Source organism: Heterocephalus glaber, unplaced genomic scaffold (assembly GCF_053883595.1).
Source record: "Heterocephalus glaber isolate CG9 unplaced genomic scaffold, H.glaber_assembly_v1.0 deba00001757, whole genome shotgun sequence".
Lineage (NCBI taxonomy): Eukaryota > Metazoa > Chordata > Mammalia > Rodentia > Bathyergidae > Heterocephalus > Heterocephalus glaber.
Window position 1 is genome coordinate 3,817,873 of NW_028258454.1, and position 15,711 is coordinate 3,833,583.

Consider the following 15,711-nt stretch of genomic DNA (forward strand, 5'->3'; position numbering starts at 1 on the left):
GTAATACTTGATTCTTAATAGTCTATAGTAGAGAATATAGAATTTTTTCTTCATAGATTAGATTTTTATGAACGGATTTAAATAGCAATGAGGCAATCACTTGTTAACCACACTTGTATATACATTCCATTTGTTGAGTGGGACATAATGCCTAATATTTTCTCTTTTTACTTATGATATAAGAAAACAATTTGTCTTTTCAGTAAAATATCTTACCTATGCTAGTTTCTCTCCAACCACATTATGTGTACCTTTTGGGCTCAGTTTACGTAGTCTTCAGGAAAATCCAAAAAATAGCAACAATTTTGAATAAAAACACATATACTTGTATCTTTTTTATATGAAGCAAGGACAATATATGACTGCAGGCTTTGGAAAGGTAATGGTTCTCCTGAAGTGGGGCATCAGAAAATGGTTGAAGGATAGTTTCTTAAATGTTTACAAATTTTAAATAATTCTGAATTTAAAACTAGATCATTAACTAAAATTAGGATGTTATATATCATCCTTCTGTTTTAGTATCATTTTTAGGCCAAGGATTGAAATGTAACCATCATCATCTAAATGTAAATAAGCTATAATGGTACAATCTTAGTTTAATTTAATTTTAGTTAACAATCTAGTTTTAAATTTAGAACAGTTTAAAGTTTGTAAACATTTAATAAATTATCTTTTAATCTTTTTCAGATGCTCCATTTCATGAGAAATATTACTTTTCCAAAGCTTGTAGTCATGTATTGTCTTTTCTTCATATAATTTAGTTTGAAACTAATGAAAATATCAAAGGAAAATGTTTATAAACATTCACATGTTCATTTCTGAGGCATGTATGTTTCTCTTAATGCCTGGAACTTGTTTTAAAACAAAAAGCAGTATTCACAACATAAACTTATAGAGAATTCTAACATGTCAGAAATATGTTTATGATCTTGCTTTTAAGTGTTGCTCTTTTCTGTAGGGCATTTCAGAATGCAGAATAATCACCCAGGGTGTTTGTTTACCATGTTTATTACTGAGCCCACATTAGAATTCTTTTGGGCTTTTGAACCTCATTTTGAGAAACACTTTCTTCAAGATATTCTTTTGTCCTCCAGTTAAATAGTAGAAAGTGTGTTCGTGATATAATATTTTAAGATGTTACAAGCAGAAATTTACAACTTTATGAATATTTTTTAACAAGTTTTACATGAATGACTTCATTAGATACCTTCCTTGTTCCCCTCAACAAAATCTTATCAGTTTTCTGCCAATGATATCCAAATGATGAGCATTTTTCTTTGATAAGGTTTTCACCATTATTCAGGGTGGTCTTTCGTTTTTCAATTTTTTGTTTTTTGGTACCAGGGATTGAACTGGGGACCTTGCGCTTTTGAGGCAGGCACAGAACCACTGAGCCAAATCCCCTGCAGTTTTTCAATTTTTTAAGTAATAAGAGTAACTATATTTTATAGAGAACTGCATTACAAATGTTTTCAACTATTTTTGTAGTATTTAAGTGTTATGTCAGTTCTTTTCATGTCATATAGAAATTGTCTCAAAAGGGGGATAAGTCAGTTTATAGTCAGAATGGTTGACATTCTAGTGTTCTAAAAAAATTTATTTTGCATAATCCTGTAGTCAGATCATTTTATGCATATGTAGCTTGGGTTAAATTTCAAGTACTGTGTTCAGCACTGGTATATTTACTGTATAAATTTGTTTTGTTTTGATTTTTGTCATGGAGAACACTGACTTGGTCATCATAATGTAATCTGTGTTGTGTTCTTCTTTTTTCATGTTTATACCCTTCAAATAAAACATTTTTTTAAAAAAAAAGTTCATCCATGATGTAGCATGTATCAGTTCTTCATTCTTTTTTGTGGCTGATAATACTCTATTATATAGATGTATCACATTTTGTCTATTCTTACTTAACATTCTCTACTTAATATTGTATGATCATGTACTACTTGTCTGATAAAGGAGTAAATGAGAAAAATTATCAGTGTAAAACATTTATATCAGAGGATATAAGAATAACTCATATTAGGCAAAATATCCTTATATACTATATTTTCTCAATTCTGTGATGCCACCCATGACCCATGCACTGCCACTGAGTTAGTTAATCACAGCTTTCAAAAAAAAAAAAGAAAATAGAGAGTATGGGAAAAGAAATACCTAAAAATTTTGTCATAGATGAGGAAAAAGCATCTCAGAAATATTCATTTGAGAATATTACTTATTTTAAAATTAAAATACAATACCACAAAAGCCATCCCATTATAAATGATACTTAGCTGGTGCTCAGTAATGACAAAGCTTACCACTCTCAGGTTTGCTTTCCTTTGCTTTCACCAGCGCCTTGTAGTACCCGTCAGCACATTCAGAGATAATGTTTTGTGCATTAGAAGCATAAGACTTCAGTACAGACAAAATATCATCTGACTTTTGTTCCTCCAAACACCGATTGACCTCAATGACCAGCGTAGCCCCTGGGTAATGAAATAAGTTTCTTTTAGTGCTTATCTTCTGCTTAGTCCAAAGGCAAGCAAAAATATAATTCGACCTTTGAGGAATGGATTAGTATTAAATCTTTTTACCCTTTGAGAGTATGTACCACATATGCCTGAGCCAATCAGCAACTCACCTACCAGGTTAGGCTGTAAGAAGAGGATTCTACAGGAGCCTGTTATATTAAAAACTGTGGGTTAGGGGTGTAGCTCAGTGATAGAGCACTTGCCTAGCATGTATGAGTCCCTGGGTTCAGTCCCTAGTACTGCTCGAAAGAAAAAAACCCAGTGAAAAACATCATAATATTTCCTGGATTGTCTTGTATGGTATCAAGGCATGAGGCTTTCTTTGCCCGCTGTACTAAACTATGAGATTGGGTGATTGCACACCCAGAATAGATAAGCAGCCCTGACCTAGATTACTATCAGTATTTGAGAACTAGCTTTATGAAAGCATTTATTTTAGAATAGAAGCAATTCTCTTTAAACTATGGCAATCTTGATCTCTACTGTGCTACTATATTTGCAAGGTTGTCATAAGAAACCTAAACAAATATTCTACAAAGACACAGCTCGTGGGTGCATACCGCAGAGTCCAGAAACTTAATCCTAGACCAGTTTAGATCAAACAAATATTTTATCCAATTTCAAATTAATTCCCACCTCTTCTCATAAATCATATTAACCTCTGTTTAATAAAAGTTGACGCATTACCTGAAGTTTCAGGTAAGAATGGTTTTGCCTAGCCAGTGGAACTACTGTTTAAAAAAACTAGAAGAAGACAGGAGAAAGTACTTGCCAGACTGAAAACAAAATCTTGATGAAAAAAAGAGGGGCAAGATGGATTTTTTTTCTCTTGTTTTCTGACACATGTCAGATGCTAGCAAGCATGGAAGACATATCGTCATAAGATTATCTTCACAAGTGCATGGGGCTTTGAGGCAGATGGTGCAAGAGGAAGAGCTGACTTTGACAGCTTGATGTTGGAGTTGTGTAAGTGGGAGGAGCACAGAGGTGAAAAGAGAATTTAGCAAGCTCCATGGCTGTGAGGCCCAGGTCCAGCAGCAACTTTGTGCTTATAGAGGTGCATGAGAATCATGTGGTCCACACTCCCCTTTCCTGTGCTCCAGGAGAGCTTTGCAGGACGGAGAAAAGTGAAGAGCTGACATATGAGAAATCTATGGTCCAAAGGAAGCAGAGGAGCAAGTAAAGGACAAAGAATTCTCACATGAACAATGCATGACTGTTTCATGGAATGAACACAACAAAATATAATGTTCCCTAAAAATCAGTATCGCAAAAGCACACATTAGTCCACATGTCAGTTTCTGGTACCAGGTCTCATCTGAACAGCACTGTTTTCCCATGAAAATCTAAAAGTGCCACAGAGAAAACCCTAACAGAACAGAGTCTCTCGCTCCTTTTGTTCAGTCTGTGCTTTGTGTTTGCTGAGAGCTGCCCAAAGAGTTTTCATGTCATTGAAATTGTACTGTGCACTAGACGGTGACACCTCTAAGGATGGGAGTGGCCCAACGCCTCTGCTTTTTTGTTTTCCCTTTTCTTCCACCACTGCTGCCACTGCTTATTGACACCTGTGGGGCTGCCTACAGCAGTCTAAACACTACTGCTGGGAATCTGTGGTTTCTGTTGCACTAGGATTCAAGAAGAGAAGCCACTACTAACATTAGAGCTATGCCTATGAAAAGAATAGATGGCTCCAGATGTCTTTCCCAGGTCCGCAGAGAGGAAAGCAGCACAGCTCCAATGTGCAGGCCTGAATTCAGGAGGCGTCTATGTTGGTCCGTCTGTTGCTTACTCTGTGGCTGTAGTTAAGTCCCTGATTGTGGAGGATGCCAGATAAATGACCTGCAAAAAGTCAGGTATGGGGCCGGGGATTTAGCTCAGTGGTGCCTTCGTCTGCCTTGTAAGCGCAAGGTCCCAAGTTCTATCCCCGGTACCAAAAAGTCACGTATGTTTCTGCAGAGGAACAAAATGAGAGACCTTACACAGCTCTCCCAAGAGATCCAAAAAGCCTTGCTTTGAATCTTAAGCTCTATATTATGCATTCTATACAATGTATCTGTGGTATTAACATTTCATGATGAGAAGAGATTAGGGGAAAAATTTAAAAAGATTTCTTAAGAGTGCAATCATGAAAAGAGATTAAGAAATACTGCTTTATGGAGTCAAATGTTGAGGCAAACCTACTTGAGGCAAGCATGATGCTCCAGTGTAAACGAACACTGAGCCAAGATGAAAGAGACTTGAGCTACTCTGCCCTTTTAAATCCTGCCTGTGGTGAAATATATGGGCCAGCACATTTCCTTTTATCAAATTATCTGGGATGCCGGCACCATGTGACCAGAGTCTCTGTTTTAAGTCTTCACGCAAAGGATGAAGAATGCTTTAAAAGTAAGATTATGTTTCTGTTGAAAACCCAAAATTTCCATTGCAACATTTGAATATAGATAGTTTTAACCTTGAAAAAATGCTGGTGCTGTGATATATTGTAGAAGAAAGCACAGTAACTCTTGCAAGGGATAGGACAGAGGGAGGCGACAGGATTTCAGATGTACAAGCTCAAAAGTACACAAAATCATTCATATGAAAAAACTTCTCACTTTTATAGTTAGTGAACCATGAGTCTCAACGTGAAATACAGAATTAACATTTTCAGGCCAAATGTAAGAACAATAATGAATAAAATAGATAAAATAACTTCTGAATTGGTTTGATCTCTAAGAAAAAAGGCCTAACCATTTTAGGCTATTTGAATGTCTATATTACAATCGAAATTTCTAAGTGTCTCTAGACTATGGCTGCTTTTGGTTTTATATGTAAATTTAAATCTTCTATATATCCATTTCAACTGAAGCTTTTTTATATGCAAATTTAAATCTCTTATATATACATCCCAACTGTAATATTTTTTTTCCTTCAGCATTATAATACTGAAAAGGAAAGACTTCAAAGTTCCTAAGAGTATAAAAGTTCAGGTTAGAGAAATCCACATATTTTTCCAAGCTAAGGAAATAAAAACCAGATGTTCCTCACAGATTCTTCCAAAGTTTGAAGGCACATCAGTGAAGTAACACTAAGCCCCCTAAGCACTCTAGAACTTGCAGAACAGAGGCTAATACCAGGAATGGGCAGGGTAATGAGCTGTGTACTTATAGGAGTCTCATTTTATTCATGTAGGGGTTCATCCATAGAGGCTATTAGCATGTAATTCAAATTAGAGGCTATTTCAGATTGTCATGTGAAGTTTCTTACTTTTCCTTCTTGAAATCAGAGGTTTAAGATAAAATAATACTTTGTATCATTTGAACAAATGAGAGGATTCTGTGAGTTGCTGTTTTGTCTGTTCCAATTATGCATCCTGGAACTGGAGAAGTAACCGAGGATGGGCTTGGGGACTCACTGGGCCCACTGTGGGATGGACTTGCACTTAAACTACACTTATCACCTGGCTCCCAAGAGCCCCAATTCTCAGTGACATTTGGGTCACCCAGAGTTAGCATTCGTCCAGAGCCAGTGTCCAGTGGTCCTGGAAATGTCCAGTCAGGCCCTTTTCCTCTAGCACAGCCACCCAGGAAGAGGATATAGGTTCCTTTGGGGGAAGGCTGATAGATGAGCAGTGTGATTTTTTTCGGCAGTGTTGTAGAATCCTTTCTCAAGGGGACTTGGCTTCCCCTTCAATCAAGGGGCTCAGGGCTTGTAAACTAGCTCCAGTTTGGGAATTGAGGGACCCTGACTCTGTTTTTATGATACAAGTAAGATTTCACTTTACATGGCCTAAAACTCTTCCACTTCCACAAACTAAGAACACAGCAAATACCAGTAGGTTCGTTTTCAAGGGATACCATTAGCTAGCTAGTTCTACAAGTCTGTCCCAGGCACTGCTCCGACTACATTCAGTACCGTATCCACGGCCACTTGCCTCTGGGGGCTACGTATGATGCCTGGCTTTCCTAGCCTGCCCTACATATTTTGGATTTCTACCCTCCATGATCTTGTGAGCCAATGCCTTAAAATAAATATCTATTTACACTCTCCCCTCTTTCCTTCCCTCCTTTTCTATTAAGTCTGTTTCTCTGAAAACCCCAAGTAACAGAGACAGGCACAGAAAAGAGAACAGGCATTTATTGAGCAGAAATGGGCTAGTTTTCTAGGGATCACGAGGAAAAAAAGTATTTGATTCAAATATAAAATTGGAGAGCTTGCAGAGCATTTTTTTTTTTTTTTTAACTTTCTGGACTTCTTTCAGCAACACCACCAAATTTTGTTGGAGCTACCACCAAATGACTGAAAAGTGAGCAATCACTTGCACATATCTTTATTTTATGTATGTATGTATGTATGTATGTATGTATGTATGTATGTATGTATGTTTGGTACCAGATCAAACTCGGGACCTTGCACTGGTGAGGCAGGCGCTGGAACCACTGAGCCAAATCCCCTGCCTGAACATAATTTTATATAAATATGCATCCAATAACTGAAACCTGTTTGGAGAGACCAAACCTTTCCAGAAAGGAAACACTGCAGGCTTCAGGCCCAGTTCAAATATAAGGCAGGCTGATCTGGCAAGGAAAGGAAGGCAGGTACTCACACTGCTTTGCTCTGTCCTCATCAAGGTTGGCCTCGTTGATGGCTTGCTGTATCTCCTCCAGCCAGAGGACTTTAGAAACGCTCTCAGGATCCTGCGAACGTCACAGAATCACGGGCAGAATGGTGAGTGAGGATGGGACAGGATCAACAACTGCTTTTCAGGAGCTCCTTGATTATGATTTCCACAAATCCATCCCTAGCAACGCACTACTACATGCAGCACACACTACTCACGAACTGACCCCAGTCCATCTGCTTCTCTCTTCTGTCCTGCCACCCTGAATCCAGCCCACCATCAGCTCCTGAATGGAGAGCAGTACTGGTCTGTCTGCCTTTGCTGCTTCTGAGGATGTTCTGAACTGGGACCTGTGCTGGCCTCCACAGAGAACCACAGGATCGCTGCTCTTCAAAACCTCCTCACACCCGTCCTCTGTGTGACCCTCCTCTACAGGCTGTGCCCTACAGTTAGAAGGGAATGCACAGCTCCTGGACTACGAGGCTCCAATGATCTGGCCCTGCCCACCTCTACCTCCCAACTCCCCTGTCCACGCTCCAGAACTCTATGAGCTTCCTTTGGAACACAGCACCTACTGTTTTTTCCTCAGCGTTCAGGCCTCAACTCAAATGCTACCTCCTCCAAAAAGCCTTCCCTGGCTACCTAGTCAAGCATTTTCTCCCCTAAGCACTTGTTTTTGCTTATGTTTGTGATACATAGTAATTACACTTATCTTGGGGAACTGGTACAGAGACATATCTCATTTTGGTCATTTTTACTTCCTCTCCTCTCCGCCTTGTCTCCCCCTCCACCCTTTGTTCCCTTTCCCATCTTCACAGAGTCTGCCTCCCTGTTTCACGGCATGTTTTTTTATTTTGTTCTTATTTATACTTTTGGTTTCTCATGGTCGTGAAACCTTATGATATTTAACCTTCTGCGTCTGGTGAATTTTACTTAGCGTTATGGTCTCAAGATCCATTCATTTTTCTACAAATGACTCAAATGTATCCTTCTTTATGACTAACTAGTACTACTGCATTGTGTACACATACCATTTTCTTTATCCATTCATCTGGACCCCTAAGAACTCAAAAACTGTGGATCTCAAACTATATGCCAAGATGCCCCAGGGTGCCATGTGATATTTTAACATGTTAATGATGGGGCTATAATTCATATATCTCATTGCTGGGTTGCTCTGAACCACCGGTGGTACAAGCCAGCAGGAACATGTTAAATTTGAAGGAAAAATAGTGATACTCAACATTTGTCAGACACAAAGACAAAAATCAAAACCAAAAACATGGCAAATGCCCCTGTAGGAGCTAACAGTCTAGCAGAAGAGACAAATGTGTCGAGAAATAACTATAACATAATGTGATCATGGTGGTATTAGCTATAGATACATGAATGAACACATATTCAAGAAGGGGTTAAATTATGCTCTGGGTCTTGAATTACAGGAGAAATGTTGTTAAGGATCCCTTCAGACAGGAAGTGATAGGGTTCTACATGTGGGGGTCACTGGAGCACCAAAGCTACTGCCAGGGAAAATGTCAGTTTGCTATTCAAGTTGCACTGCTTGACAGTGATGGCCCAGGCACCTGCTCCTCTTCTCAAGCTTTAAGATACCAAAGACAACAGACAAAGAATTCTACTTTCCAACCATAGCTGTGTGGATCACACAAGTTATACAATTATTGTTAATTGTGGAACTTAAAGAAAGTAGTAGTCTGGTAGATTCAAGGCCTCTTTCAATGACCATGGTTTGGGGACCCCCAAGGAACTGATAAAGTAAAGTGCACCACTGTGACTGTGCGTTGCTCAGAACATAGCTTTCTTAGCAATAAAGCATCTGGATGAAGATGTACCAGGGGACCTGCTGATTCAGAGTCCCTACACTGCTTTATGCACTGTGGAGATGTTAAACTCGATACTCAGATTTCAGTTTTCATGCTCTGTGGTGGAATCACCCTTCTACAGAGGAGCCTAAGCTGCAAAAATTGTGGTGGAAAAGAATCCATTATTAGGGATCTGTGCCGTGATTGCTGCTGTACTGTCCTCAGGATTTGCAGTACATTTTGCAAGAGTCTTAAAGAGGTCACGCACTTCCCTTTGGTTCCTGCAAGTGTTGGAAGCTTCTGTACTTCTGTTGTGGTCAAGGACACAGACAACACCAAGAAAGGCTTTTCTGTGGCAGTGGCCATTGTCCTTCCTACAATGCTTCAGTGAAACTGTTTGCAACACCTTTGCCCTGGAAACCCTTCTCCTATGTGGTTCCACAGATCTCTATGGATTACTTAGACAAGACATGACATCCAGCCAGCCAAGAGAAACAGCTTGGAAAGAATCACTGGTGTGTAATTTGAGCCTCAAGAGATTCCGACTGTGAGTCAACAGTTTGCATTAGAGTCTTACATCAATCCCAGAAGGTAACTTAAGCAAATAATAGCAACAACAAACTGACTGTATGGCAAATTATAGTTAATTTATATAATTATGATTATAGCAATTATTGATACGAATTACTAATACGCAGATTTAATGTGGGCCTGTTTGAGATCAAGCTGTACTGTTTTAGAATGAAGAAATTTTACTGATACATGTATTATATATATATATACACACATATATCATGTAATAAAAATACAGAAATTATATGGTACTAAATACCATAAGAATCCACAGTATGAAGTAACAAGGTGTAGGGTAATGTTTACAGGTTAAAGTACTAAAGCCATTTCCGTACTACCATAAATGTTCTCTTACTCAGATACCCGGGAGGATGACCCTCCTTGTTCTTTAATTCAAGTACAGCATTTTGTCTCAGCAGCAGTAAAGATCTAGCTCTTTTCTTACATAAGAGGCCAAAACCAGACAGGCTAGTTCAGAAACAAGCAGTGCATAACTTCTCAAATGGAATCTATTCCACAACTCAGTGATTTCTGGGTAGTGACTGAGTAATGTTGTACTTGTGCCATTCATTGCATAATTCACATTTCTTTGCTTCAAGATTAGCACGTAAAGCCAGGGATTTAGCTCAGTGGTTCCAGCGCCTGCCTTGCAAGAGCAAGGTCCCGAGTTCGATCCCTGGTGCCAAAGAAAAAAAAAGATTAAGCACCTAGGCCGGGGATTTAGCTCAGTGGTCCCACCGCCTGCCTTGCAAGCGCAAGGACCCGAGTTTGATCTCCGGTACCAAAAAATTAAGCACCTAACCAATTTTAACTTCTTTTAAAAAGTTTGCTTTACAACGATTGGTTTGACTTATAATTATGCAATGCATTAAAAAATTTAAATTAAAGCCATGTGTAGTACACACCTGCCATCTCAGCCTTTGGGAAGCCAAGGGAGGAGGTCTGCTGTAAGTTCAAGGCCAGCCTGAACTACACAGTGAGACCTGTCTCAAACCCCCACCCCCATTAAAATTTGTAATAGCCAGGAGAATAAAAGAATAATTTCTCCTTGCTCACTTATTAAGTAGAAATTACATGCTGAAACTGTTTTAAGATGGGTAAAAACGAGATATGGGCCAGATTCCAAGCTGACCTGCTCAGCATCTGCTTTCATTTTCCCTCTACAAAGGACTCTACACCTTCTGTGGTCCCTGAGGTGCACATACGCACACTGGGTGTGAGTGACAGCATCCATTCAGAATGGACAGTCAGGGATACAAGTGCAGCATCTCCAGGTTTGGGCAGAGTTTTGTGCACTGCAACATGGGCTGAGCCACATCCTCTTCCTGTGGGCAAGGTCCTGCCTGCACGACACAGGGCAGTAACTGAGGGGAAACTGTTCCTTGATTTCACTCACTGGAGGACATTTGAGACTTGGGACTCAGGTCATTAAAATGAAAGCCCTCATATTTGCAGCTGCTAGACTACTGCTTCTGATGGCCACTTTTGGTCAAAAAGGTAAGCTGTTTCCCTCTGGATTAGGATAGAGTTCGTGTTGTGAAGAGTGAACTGAACCTAATTTCCTTCCCATCTCACAAGAACCACAAAAACCAGGAAGCAGAGTTCAATTTCAATTATTAAAATGCAGTCACAAAAGTGTACCTGAGTTTGTTCATGTCCAACCTTGTCAAGGACTAAGTGCTCTCTATCAAGACTGGGAGATGCATCTAGGGGGAATAAAACTAAACCAAAAACCATGCTCTGTAAAGCAACACTGCTTAAATTGATAGTTGGAATCCCTAGGCTGTCTCTGGGAGCAGACGAGCTAAAAATCTAGGCAGCAGAGTTCCAAAGAAAACAAGGTTTGCAGAAGAAGTTCCTTCAAGATGCTAGTAGGGTTTGGTAGAAATGAAAAGGGGCAACTTTAGAGCAGACCAAGTAAAGGACGGCGGATTTGCCTTCTTTGATGGGGTGGGGGAGATGAGAAGGAAGAATCTATCACCCAGCACCTGAGATCCAGTCCCCGCAGATTAGCTCCTCCCCAAGCCCCCTTCCTAGGTTGAAAACATTTCAGAAACATTATGCCACATGGAAATCTGTATAGAGAATTCAAATAAATTTTTGGAAAAAGAAAACAATAAGCAGTCTTCTACAGGAAAACCAGGCTCTGAAAAATAAAAGACTCAAGTGAGTCCAGATTAGAATTCTCATGGAAATGGAACAAAGTCAACTTTTCCATAAACACATTCACTGTTCAGCACATTTTCAGGCACAAGTATCTTGTGCCATCATAGAATTTTCTGAAAACTGACAAATCCTTGGTTTCAACACCTTTCTTATCATATCTTGAAGGAATGAACAACACAGTCTAGAGTTGCTGCTTGTTAGCTTTCTGCCTATCTCTAAAGACATTTCTCTCTGGGCGATGTCCAGCACGATCCCTAAAACGCAAAGGTGTGCTAAGCTAGTGACATGTGTTGCGCCTTCAAGGATCACATGGAAACACAGGTGGAAAAGGAGGTCACCTTCTAAATTCTTTCCTTTTCTCTTATGTACCCTTCCTTAATGGACATCTGATCACCGCATTTAAACTACCCTAATCATTTAAACTACACCTTCTGCACCTTGAACACAGACAGGGTGATGTGGGAAGCTTCAGTTTCACCCAGGAGAAACAAGAGATTAAAACAGGAAGAGGAACTAGCTCTGAATGAGAAATGCTAAATATTTATTATATAGATTTGATATAGTTCTTTCCTTATCAAAAATTCCTTTCTAACTTCTGACATCATCATAGCGATTTCATCTTCTGATTTTTCTTCCTTTGCCTTACAATCTGGCATTTTCTCTAAAGTCTGCCTTGGGATTCTTTCTTCTCACATCTCTTCCTAGGTATCTCCACTTCTCCTAAACAATAGCTTCTATGTAGACTGAAAAATTCAGACCTCTAACTTGGTCCCTTGAAAATCTAGAATCCACTACTAGTCTTATAGTCAGCTGCTGGTCATTTTACACACTAATATTCCACCAGCAACGCCACCTCTATAATATCAAAACCGGAAATTGAAATTTCTCTCCCAACATGGCCCCTGTCTCATCGGAGCTCAGGTATCCAGAGCGGGACTCTTAGTTCATCCTGCCCCCTGCTCCCCCTCAACATTCAGCAGCCAATCAGATGCTGAGTCCGTCTGCTAGCTGCTCAGCCTCCCACGCTCATCTTCACCTTTCCACATCATTCCTCTAGCCCCTCTGCCTTAAATTTCTTACCTTTACAGTCTATTCTCTACACTACTACCAAAGTCATCTTAAACATAAGTCAAAATCATGATTATATGAGCTTCCTATTGCTGCTATAAAAATGATCACGAATGGAATGTTTGAAACAACACAGGTTGATCAGGGTACTCCTCATCTCTGGATCCTAACCAAGTCACATCTTCAAAGTCTCTTCTGCCAAGGCACTGGGCTCCAGGCATGAGAAGGGAGAATCTGGGGAGGGGGTTACTTTGTCTAGTACAATGGTCACTCCTCTGTTCAAAGTTGGATGTGTAGTCCCAGAGTCTATGAGAAAGCCTAGGATTATGACACCTTAGAGGCCCTGCAGGAATCTGAGTATAACTACTCAGTATAACTACTCAATAAAACTACTTTTGAACTCCATCTCTTGGATGTACCTTCATAGCATAAGCTGATGCATTTCTGGGCATGTCCTCCAGTAGTCTAACAAGAGTTGTTTACAGACAGCAATGGAGTTTATTTGAAATTTTATACCACTAGCACAGCAGCATGTAATAAACATTTTTTGAATCAAGTTTCCTGATATTCTCAGGTCCTATGCCAGCCTACACTGTCTTTCGCCATTCATCACCAGCAGACTCTAATTCAGGAGTTAAACTCCATCTCTTCCTAAGCCTTGCTCATCTTTGCTCAAGTTTATCTTTTCCTTGGCATTCTACTCAAATATCTGAATCTGCTATCTGCTATCTAATTACCTACATAGCTTATGGTCACTGGAACATTTGCCTGTTGTGTTCCTGCTGTTTCTTCTAGCAGTATTATAAACTTCTTACATTCAAGAAACTGTTTTTTTTTTTTCTAGCTTTTGTTCCTGCATGGGATGGCATGGTGCTGGGACATAGATGTGTACTATGTTCATGCTGGACGATTAGCTGATCTATAATGATTTTTTGGGGGGGGTACCAGGGATTGAACTCAGGACCTTGCACTTGCAAGGCAGGCAGCGGCACCACTAAGCTAAATCCCTAGCCCTGTAATGATTTTTTAAAATAAAAATAACCCTAAACTCTACAGCTACAGAAATTATGTAGCATAAAACTTCATTTTACTTTCATCAAAACCATAGATATATCTTAGCAACAAATCATGTGTTAATATTTCCTTTCAATTACAGGCAAGGAAAATGACACCTTGGGAACACCAACTTCAACTAATAAGACTTTTCCCGGAGCTCCCCTAAATTCTTCTGTAGACTTTCCTCTTTCTGCCAGAGAAAGCTGGACAGGAGCCAATGTAACTGTAAAAATGAAATGTCTTCAAGGAAATGTTTCAAATCTGCATATGAATAGTGCTACCATGGGGTACCTGAGAAGTTCCTTAAGTTCCAAGGTGATACCTACCATCTACCTGCTGGTGTTTGTGGTTGATGTGCCAGCCAATGCTTGACCCTGTGGAGAATTTTCTTCAAGACCAACCCCACAGTATCTTCCACACCAACCTGGCCATCGCGGATATTCTCTTTTGTGCAACACTGCCATTTAAGGTAGCTTATCATCTCAATGGGAACTGTTGGGTATTTGGAGATATCATGTGCTCGACCATCACAGTTATCTTCTATGGCAACATGTACAGCTCTCTTCTGCTCCTCACCTGCATGAGCATCAACCGCTACCTGGCCACCATCTACCCTTTCATGTTCCAGAGGCTGTCCAAGCGCACCTTTGCTTTGCTAGCATGTGGATTGGTGTGGGCAACAGTTTTCTTATACATGCTGCCATTTTTCATCCTTAAGCAGAAGGATTATCTTGTCCAGCTGAATATCACCACCTGCTGTGACATTCACAACACATGTGAGTCTTCATCTCCCTTCCAACTCTACCACTTAATCTCCTTGACTTTCTTCAGATCCTTGATTCCATTTGTGACTGTTATTTACTGCTACACAAACATCACCTGCAAACTTAATGCACATGATCCTAAGCTGCTGAGGTATATCAAGGCAATTCTCCTTGTCCTTGTGATTTTTAACATTTGCTTTGTTCCAAGCAATATTACATTTGTCATTTATCATGCTAACTACTATTCCAACAACACTGAAGGCTTATACATTAGCTATCTCACAGCGTTATGCCTAGGTAGCCTGAATAGTTGTCTAGATCCATTCCTTTATTTTCTCATGTCGAAAGTCATAGATCAGTTGGGGAGGTAGCTCAGTGGCAGGGCACTTTCTTCACATGCTGGTCCCTGGGTTCAATTTCCAGTATTGTAGGGGAAGGATGAGAGGGGGAGAAGCCCAGGTAAAGTTTTTAAAAAAATCTAAAAGTTAAAATAGACCAAAAGGTAAGGGAGGCAATTCATATACATAGAAAAAATTGTAGATCAGTCCACTTTTTACCTTACAGTGCTGAAAACATGTTAGAGAAGAAAGAAAACTGTGGAAAACATATATGCTGGGACAACATATACACAGTGCAAGGACTTCAGTTCTCCAGCTCCACTGTTGAGCTCCTAAGAAATACTGCTTCAAATATTAGACAAGACAAAACTTTAAATGCTTTATCAGTATTTCAAGAATGCCAATACGGGAGAAAGTTATCACTATTTTCTTTATAGCAATGGACATATTTCTTTTTAAAATTTATTTTCAAAATATTCTTTGTTTTTTTTAAAATTACTTAAATTCTTTTATTGGTACATTGTAGGTACACAACACATTTACATTTCTCATTGGGAACTTGTACATTTACATGATGCATCTTGGTTCTTATTTTTTCCCCATTCCTAGCCCTCCCTTCACGCCCGCCACCCTTCCCTATTTACAAAGACTTTATTTCCATTTTTTCCATTTCTCATCATTTTTCTTTTCCCTTCTTTCCTCTCCCACTACCCCTACCCCTTTCGACCTTTTCTTCTTATTTTGCATTATCGATTATTCATTCTAATCATTGGTACATTTTAGGTATCCAATATAATGACATTCATC

At 39.5% G+C, this 15,711-nt stretch overlaps 2 protein-coding genes and 1 pseudogene across 5 annotated transcripts in view; 2 read left to right on the plus strand and 1 right to left on the minus strand.

Annotated features, from left to right (window-relative positions):
* The window catches only part of Iqgap2 (IQ motif containing GTPase activating protein 2), a 284,128-nt gene that overhangs the window by 84,355 nt on the left and 184,062 nt on the right, over positions 1-15,711 (minus strand). For all 4 annotated transcript variants that reach the window (XM_004870168.4, XM_021248556.2, XM_087201158.1 and 1 more), the window contains 2 exons: positions 7,105-7,195; positions 2,307-2,474 (listed from right to left, as the gene is read on the minus strand). In XM_004870168.4, the coding sequence (XP_004870225.1) occupies positions 2,307-2,474; positions 7,105-7,195 (259 nt within the window). The remainder of the gene's footprint in view (positions 1-2,306; positions 2,475-7,104; positions 7,196-15,711) is intronic.
* LOC147821238 (CMP-sialic acid transporter pseudogene) lies at positions 8,691-9,567 on the plus strand (annotated as a pseudogene).
* Positions 10,857-15,073, plus strand: F2rl2 (coagulation factor II thrombin receptor like 2). Its single transcript, XM_013067590.3, is given in 3 exon segments — positions 10,857-11,009; positions 13,903-14,206; positions 14,208-15,073. Coding segments are annotated over 3 exon segments (1,098 nt in total). The 5' UTR covers positions 10,857-10,945; the 3' UTR covers positions 14,938-15,073.